The sequence below is a fragment of the Macaca nemestrina genome, chromosome 2, assembly GCF_043159975.1.
Source record: "Macaca nemestrina isolate mMacNem1 chromosome 2, mMacNem.hap1, whole genome shotgun sequence".
In the NCBI taxonomy this organism is placed as follows: Eukaryota; Metazoa; Chordata; class Mammalia; order Primates; family Cercopithecidae; genus Macaca; species Macaca nemestrina.
In genome coordinates, this window is record NC_092126.1 from 185,205,845 (window position 1) to 185,215,050 (window position 9,206).

The window sequence follows — 9,206 nt, forward strand, 5'->3', positions numbered from 1 at the left end:
TCAATCTGTTATTATTGTAATTATAATTGCTATTATTCCTTGAAGTAAAATGTTAAATAAAGGTTGTTTTGAATTTTCACACTTTAATTTTCTGAAAAATAACATCAAGGAAAATCCTTGATATTTGATTCAGTCTTTTTAAAATTTTTAAAAATTAAGGACACATTTGTGATCACAACTAAACTTTGGTTAAGGATGAGATAAAACATTTATAATTTTTAATTTTATTTTTCAAAATATTGTTTTAAACATGTCTGTTTTTCTCTGCATATCATAAAATGAGTTGAGATTTTAAAAATATTGATTTTATCAGATATTTTTCTCCCATAACCAGTAATTCTCAGATAAAGCCTGCCTGTAATTCTGTCTTACCCAATGACTATACCTGCCATTTCAGACAGCAGCCAGGGCAATCACATTTATTGATATAACAGAAGGAGGCCAGAGTCACACAATAGTGTTATCCTCACTTTTTTAAAATTTCTGAGCATACCTTTGATATTCCAGACAGAGAGAATAGATTAAGACAGAATCTCATTTTTGAGTCCAATTTTATTTCATAAAAGTACATTCAGGAAACATTTGTAATGATGTGAAAACTAAGTATCATCCTAGAATTAAGGATTCAGTCAGTTGGGAAAAAAGCAACGTCAGAAGGGAAGAGTCGGTGTTGCCTGGAAAGGGTTCTGTGGTTTCAATTCCCAGGGGGTATCCTGGCATGGGAGTGGGGTGACAATTGCTCAGGGAGGTTTGGTGACCTATGTGCAAAAGGGACCTTCAAAAGGGACCCATGTAAGCTTTCAAAATCCTACATTGTAGTGGTGTTGTGTAGCATCGGAAGTGCAAAAATGATGCATTTCAACATTTCCTGGACTCATTGGGAAGAGGTCAAAAGAATTTACTCAGAAATTAGCACAGCAAGAGTAAAAGAGAGAGAGCCAGCCAACCCAAAGCCTTGTGGGTCGGATAAATAGACACTTTAGCTGAAAATCAATATAGCCTGAGGAGTAGACATGGATGTAGATACCTGAAGTGATAGTGGCATGAAGAAATAACCAGAGGGTCAAATAGGTTCAAACATCTCACAGAATCATAGCTTGGACAGAGCTCATATATAATCTGGTACCTGTGCTCAGTACCATGATACCAGGCAAGGACCTATACACTTATATGCAACGAAGGAAGAGTGTAGGTAGTGTTGGGTAAATCCTAAATTGATGGAATTTAATTTGAAACAAACAAGATCTTCACATGTCCGAGTATAACTGGAATGAACTAGGTTAGATTTTCTTGGAGGTTACAAAGAAAAACTAGGTGGTTACATTTTTGTGTTGATGAGTTAGGGAATTGGAAATGCATCTGCTCTCCTATTACTTTTTCTGTACAGACTCAGCATATTGATTTTTCCTGTGATGCCAGCGTCTGGTGGCTGGTTAGCCTGGAGCACTTGACAATTGCTTTCTGGGAAGTTAGGCAGGTCCTCAGAGCAAGAGGTGGAAGGGAGATTTTTTTCTATTATGTGACATAGGTCCTTCTTAATCCAGAAGTTAGTAATAAAAATTGTGGCAATATTCCATTATTTAAGAAGATGGAAAAACTGGCATTTTTTGTAACTGATATGACCCAACACCCAGAACCATGCCTACCTATAGCAGGATTTCAATAAGTATATGTTGAGTGAATAATTGGAAAGTAATTTTTAAAATGATATTACATTAAAGTCACTACTCTACCCACAAACCCAACTTCAGGTTTTGCAATAGTGAAAAGAAAAAAAAAATTAGATAAGCTCTACCTACTGTTTAACAATGCTATGTTTTACATTTCTATATATAATATACCTAGGGTAGTGTCTCTATGGTTGAAGCTTTTCCTCACCTCTCAGCTAGGAGCACGGAGACATTGCGCCTAACTCACTGACAGAGCAGCTCTTCAAATCCTACATGAGGTTTGAACTGTTTTTCTGGAAGTTTATGTTATGGTATCTTTATGCAAGTAGATATGAGAGTAGATAGAACTCTCTTAATGTAGCTTATCTTGAAAATTGACATTCTGTGTTTAATATTTAACTCAATAATAATTTAAATTTGGAAATCTGATATTCACTATTATTTGACAGCTTCGTTTTCCCAATACTTCCTTTCTAACTACAGTAATGTCCCCATAATGCTATTAAAATTGATTTCTCAAAATTCGCTTGCCACAATTTTGTTGCTCATGGATGTAAGTGATTTTACTGGTTGACCATCACATGATCTTAAGCCCTTTCAGTTTAACCATAATGCTCATGCTCTAAGCTATTAAAATAGTTTATCTAGTTATCAATGCTTAATGGAATGGTCCTTTCAACTTGTAACTTCCAGTTTTGCTGTGTTCTTTTGGATGCTTACCATCCTTGATGCCAACACAGACCAAGAGCTTGACAACATACTGCGCTGTTACTTGAATGAGCTCAAAATTAGAATTTCATTTTTGTTATTTTGAATTTTTACCACAGTTGACTCTTTTGTTTGTATATTCTACCCTTACCTATTGCCACTTAATTTGAAAGTTTTATTATATATTCAAATTTACTTATAATTTGTGCATTTCCTCTGTGTAATTTCATATGGATGTTTTTGCTGCATTTAAATCATTAAGCTATAGTGGATGTCACTTGTTTCCATCTTTCTTGAGATTATTTCTTCATCAGAATTTTTCTTAAGACACTTATTACTTCCCTATTTCTCAGGCTATAAATGAAAGGATTTAGTAAGGGAACTACTATTGTAAATAAAATGGCAGCTGGTATATCTTTATCCCCTTCTTCGAGCAAATTTGGTCTAACGTACATGAAGAAAAGAGACCCATAGAATAATGAAACTGACAAAAAGTGGGATGCACAGGTAGAAAAGGCTTTGGCCCTTCCCTCTTTGGATTTCATTCTGAAAAGAGTAAGAAGAATATAGAGATAAGATATTAAGACACTACCTATGGTAAAGACTTGAACTGAACCTGAGAAGATGAATAGAACCAGTTCATTGATATAAGGATCAACACGAGAGAGTCTATACAAGGGAAGAATGTCACAGTAAAAGTGGTTGATGTGATTCGATCCACAGAAAACTAACCTAAATACAAGCCCCACATGAATCATGGAATGCAGGTTTCCAGCTATGAAGGCCCCTGTGGTCATCTGAATGCAGAGTTTCTTGGACATCATGATGTGGTACTGCAGTGGGCTGCATATAGCCACATAGCGGTCATAGGCCATTGCCGCCAGAAGAAAGCAGTCTGCAGTTTCCACAGTGCAGAGAAAATAAAACTGTACTGTACATTCATAGAGGGAAATCCTTTTGTCCTCAGAAAAGAAGTTCTCTAACATTTTGGGGGTAATGGCACAGGCACAGCAAGAATCCACAAGAGCCAGGTTTCCCAGAAAGATGTACATTGGTGTGTGAAATCGACGGTGGGTAAATATCAGTGCCATCATACCAATATTCCCCACCATGGTGATCAGATAGATGGCAAAGAACACCACAAACAGCAGAGTCTTCAGCTCTGGGTGATCTGTAAACCCCGTGAGGATAAACTCATTTTTCATGGTATGATTTTCTTCAGCCATTCCTGACTTGTCTGAAAAACAATTGTGGAGAAATAAGGCACTAATTTATAATATGCCACAACTATTGAGGTCTCTTTGGCTTAAAGGAAGGAGAGCATCTTCCACAATGCTTCCTCATGTTGCCTGGACTTTGGTGCATGCCCCGTTCATGGGGAGAATGAATTTCATAAAGAATTACCTCTTTGGCTAGTGATGAAATATATTTTCAGTACCCTTTAAAATCATTTTTAAACCATTTTAATGGTACCTAATAGTAGCTTTTCAGTCCTCTCTGTCCTTCCACCCTCCACCGTCAAGTAGGCCCCAGTGTCTGTAGTTCCATTCTTTCCGTTCATGTGTACTCCGTGTTTAGCTCTCACTTATAAGTGAGAACATGCAATACTTGGTTTTCTGTTCCTCCATTAGTTTGCCTAGGATAATGGCCTCCAGCTCTGTCCATGTTGCTACAAAGGACATGATCTCATTCTTTCTTATGGCTGCACAGTATTCCATGGTGTGTATGTAACACATTTTCTTTATCCAGTCAATTGTTGATGGGCATTTAGGTTGATTCCATGTCTCTGCTATTGTGAATATTTCCAGCACATTTTGAGGAAGAAAAACATCAGATTATCTTCACAAAGATGGCTTTTGAGGTCTTCACAGAAAGATCCAGAGAACAACACTTCTCTATATGGGTTAAGTAAAGCTGATCCATAGTTTAAATATCAGCAATTGGTATCAACGTTCCCAAAAATTTCAATGAATATATATGTACTGATTAACAAGGTTGTTTAAAAGACTATTTTTATATGCCAATGTTAATAGCAGCATTATTCATAATAGCCAAAAAGTGGAAACAACCCAAATGTCCAAGGATGATGAAAAAATAAATGGTGATATATACATACAATGGAACACTATTCAACCCTAAAAAGGGATGAGATTCTGACTTGTTACAACGTGGATCAACCTTGGGGACATAATGCTAACTGAAATAAGCTAGTCAAAAGAGGACCAATATTCTATTACTCCATTTACAGGTACCTAGAGTAGTCAAATTTATAGACAGAATATAGAGTGGTGGTTGTCAGTGGGAGGTGGGAACGGGGAGCTATTTCTTATTGGTTACAGAGTTTCAGTTTGGGAAGATAAATAAAGTTCTAGATGAGTAGTGGTGATGACTGTATTAATACAACAACGCAAATGTACTTAATTCTATTGAACTACACTCTTAAATATGGCTAAGATGATAAATTTTTTGTTATGTATTTTCTACCACAATAAAAAATTTAAATGCCTATTTTGAGTTGTATATTCTTAGTAATTTACTATCTCAAATACTACTGGAGTGTACACTTAAACATAACATGCTTTGGAAACAGGCTATTTTTAAGGTATTTGTACCCCTCTGGGGTAGGGAGGAAAAGGGATGTGGGTGGAAGTGGGGAGGAGACAGAGAGATTAGGGGAAATGAGAAAAAATGCCTATACTAGAAACCATCCAGGTTATTTATATACAATTTATGCATACAATGTAAAATTATTCATGTGTGCATGAAATTCAAATGCCATCAAAAATTCAAGAAAAGGGTTAAAAGTTGACAAATTTATTTATATAAGTATATATCAAAAATCATGAATAAAAATCAAGCATCAAACAAAAACTAGGAGACTGGAATAAATAGGATATTGTTTCTCTAGTTGTATTTTAGGAAGGAATCAGTACACATAATCACTAGAAAACAGGTCAATGGCAGGAACAGAAAAATCTGAAGGAAATATAATTTTTTACAAATTAAAAATTTTTAACTTCATTACTAATCAGAGAAACATAATTTGAAATAGCTACAAGGTTATATTTATTTTGTCTATTAAAATGGCAAGATGTTTTAAAAAAGAAATGATCGTATATAGTGGTAGCCAAAATTGGTGCAATTATTGGAAAATAATTTGTAATAAATTAAAGAAACTCTTAAACATTCACATCCTTTGGCCAATAATAATGAATTGACCAAAAAGAAATAATTAGAATCTCCCACAAAGATTAACATAATTGTAATTTCATTCATAATCATAAAAAAATTCAAAACACCTGAAAGTGGTGGTATAACCATTTAGTCAGTTAGATGAAATAAATGTGAATCATTCACCTGATGACATATTGTACAATCATTAAAAATACTGTTTACCTTGGAGATTATTGTAATGATAAAATAGATAGAAATATGTTACGTAAAAAACAAAATAGAAAGTTTTATAAACAAAATAATTTCAATTTCCAAATAAATGCTTACATATGAAGGTTAAACAGTAGCATGAAAATGCATCATAATAGTACTAGTTTTTTCTATGCAATAAAATCAGAGGTCAACTATTTCTCTCCTTTATATTTTCCTCCATTTCAAATTGTCTGCAATGGCTATTGCTTCAATAATCAGCAAAGAAATTTTTTATTAAGCAAATAAAATGGCATGCTTTTAGGTCTGCAGTGTTTTATAACTTGATTAAGTCCACAATAATCATGGGAATTTAACTAATGTTTTCTGCATTTTACAATTCTGCTGTGAATAATGTTATAATGGATTCATTGAGCAGCTGCCTACTCCACTTTTATGATAATGGCATCACCAGTTATAAATAATAGTAATTTGCTGGCAATCCTGCATCTCAAACTATTCAGGCATCTGTTCATATCATGTGGTAATGCAATCTTAAGGTCACCTCCTCTATGGAAGCAGTATCTCTTTGGTGTTAACTTTTACTCTTTCAAATGTCATGTGTTTTCATTGTATTCCTAGATTCTAGGGTGTTCACATTTATTAAAATTTTGGGATTTTTAAAAATCTTCATTATCTACTCATTATATGTACTTATAGACAAAGAGTTCTTACCTATTGGGGAGCATTTTGTTTCAATCTACCTTATTTATCTTTGTTACTTTGGGAATCATTTATTAATTGAGCTGATAGTTATTGGATGCTTGCTTTATGCTACCTACTTGCTTTGAAAGGTTAACTGACCCTCCTAGATATTTCTAGATAGACAGTTTTCTGGGTATTCATTAACCACAACTATACTCCGAAGTTTGGGAACAGAGGAAAACCATTTTGGAAAGATAAAAAAAGATCTCTTCTTTTTGGTTTCTGAAAATATTACTAACTTTCAAATCTCAGATTACTTGAAGATGATGTATATATACATATTATATATATTTTAAATTTATTTTTTGAAACAAGGTCTTACTCTGTTGCCCAGGCTAGAGTGCAGAGGTACAATCTTGGTTCACTGCAACTTCCACCTCCCAGGTTCAACAGATTCTCCTGCCTCTGCCTCCCAAGTATGAAATTATAGGCATGTGCCACCCACCTGGCTATTTATTTTTTGTATTTTCAGTAGAGGCAGAGTTTCACCATGTTAGCAAGGCTAGTCTCAAATTCCTGACCTCAAGCGATCCTCCCGCCTCAGCCTCCCAAAGTGCTGAGATTACAGGCATGAGCCACTGCACCCAGCTGATGTAACTTTAAGATCAATATTTTTAAAATAACATTTGAAACTTATGTAATTTGAATAACTTTTTCATTAACTGCCTTGCCCTTGCCAGCTTGAAGTTATATAATATAAAATTTCCTTCAGTTCATCCATTTGTCTATTGGCCAGATAGAAATAAATTTTACGATGATATTTTATTTCTCTAAGAATAAAAAAGAAACAAGAACATTCACCAAAATTATATTGGGGTTTGAAAGACTGGTTTGAAATTATAGTCTTTACTCATATAATTTGTTTAATACATAGGAATGCCCAACACAAAAATTTTAAACTCTATTTCATTGTAGAGGTTAATAATTCATTTCATCAAGTTTATAAGTAATAGGACAAACTACATTATTCAAATGAGTTTCAAAGTCTTCATTAATGTATTCTGTTATTACTAAATATGTGTGCTTTTATCTCTTGGTATAAATTTAGGCTCCTAATAATTTCAGAAGTGATACAAATGAATGATAGTCATTTGCTTAAAGCTTACACAATAGACTTCAGATTTAAAAAATAATTTAAAGATCTTAAAACATTGAAAAATTAGAGTTTTAAGAAAAAAAAACCTTAAATAACTTAGAGAAAACAATGTTTCATGTGATTAATATTTCTAGCAAAAATAAATTTTAAATTCTTTCTCACCTGAATTTTCCCTGCTAAGAGTTTTAGAGGGGCCAGTTGGTTGCCTGATAACAGTTTTTAAAGTAGATCCCACAATTAAGCTCTATCTTCTTGATCATTTGGGAGAATAGTTCTACAAAGAGGTTGATGCCAATATTTATGTCACCAGTAGAGAATGGTTCAGATATTTGAAATAATTCTAAAGGGATTTAGTTGGCATTGACTTCAGAGCACGGCCTGAGAGACCTAATCCTTTGAACATCAGAGACTTACTAAATTGGAAGAGCACATTCTGAGAGACGTAATCCTCTGAACCTCACAGACCGTACTCCTCTGACACCTACAGAGTAAGGCAAATTCCAATTTCTAAACAAATTTTAAGAGCCATGTTTTGGGCACACATTTACCTATGTAACAAACCTGCACGTCCTACACATGTTTCTGGAACTTAAAATAAAATTTAAAGAAAACAGAAATGTTTTAATTTTTATTCATTTGAGTTTATACTACTTACCCTTACCACCAATCTGAACATAAGATCCTTAGTGAGAAGAAAACATTCCCACTGCAATAGTCAGCCAAGGCTTCATGTAGGAAGTGGGAACTGAGCTAGGATTGGGTGCCTCAGAGAGATTGCTTGCTGAGATCAGAAGATGAAAGCAGCACCTTTCCCACCTCTTTTTAATGGCAGTATTTAGTTTGTAGAATCTTCCATTGACATTTCATTCATAGTGTCGGTAACTTTATACCTTAGTTACTAAACTTTAGAAAATTTCTTCCAAATCCAGAAGCAGCTGCATGAAAGCCTTCTTGCTTCATAATGCCACCTCGCTTTCAGGACTCTCCCATCATTTTGAATTTTTTTTTTGGTCATTGTTTGTTTGTTTTTTTGACGGAGTTTTGCTCTTGTTGCCCAGGCTGGAGTGCAGTGGCGTGATCTCGGCTCACCGCAACGTCTGCCTCCCGGGTTCAAGCGATTCTCCTGCCTCAGCCTCCCGCGTAGCTGGGATTACAGGCATGCACCACCATGCCTGGCTAATTTTGTATTTTCAGTAGAGATGGGGTTTCTGCATGTTGGTCAGGCTGGTCATGAACTGCCGACCTTAGGTGATCCGCCCGCCTCAGCCTCCCAAAGTGCTGGGATTGCAGGCGTGAGCGACCACGCCCGACCCTTTTATGGTGTTATGACTCCTACTGATTAATTGATTGCCCACCAATTTCAAGTCTCCATTTGTTTAGGAGAGCTTATCAGGATTCACTGGGGGAAAACCTCCACCAGATGAATAATGATGAATATTGCTCTGACCCAGGAAATAATGTAGGATCAGTGAAAAGATTCATAGGAGTCAGTGAAAAAAATCATGTAACTCATTTCTTGTTACTCTAATTTTCCTACAAATTTATGAAAACTTTTATGCTTTCTTTACAATTATGAAAAGTCCTTATATTCAGAACTACAAATC

General features: G+C 34.9%; 1 protein-coding gene across 1 annotated transcript; it reads right to left on the reverse strand.

The window, feature by feature from the left end:
* Positions 1-255: 255 nt before the first annotated feature.
* Positions 256-7,871, reverse strand: LOC105477447 (olfactory receptor 5K1). Its single transcript, XM_071090513.1, has 2 exons — positions 7,765-7,871; positions 256-3,615 (listed from the first exon to the last, which is right to left on the reverse strand). Exon 2 carries the CDS (start codon positions 3,602-3,604, stop codon positions 2,678-2,680), a length of 927 nt encoding a protein of 308 aa, XP_070946614.1. The 5' UTR covers positions 3,605-3,615; positions 7,765-7,871; the 3' UTR covers positions 256-2,677.
* Between the last annotated feature and the right edge of the window lie 1,335 nt (positions 7,872-9,206).

Bases quoted from the DNA above. Each gene is read 5' to 3' on its own strand.
- LOC105477447 (XM_071090513.1), bottom strand. From the start codon at position 3,604: ATGGCTGAAGAAAATCATACCATGAAAAATGAGTTTATCCTCACGGGG.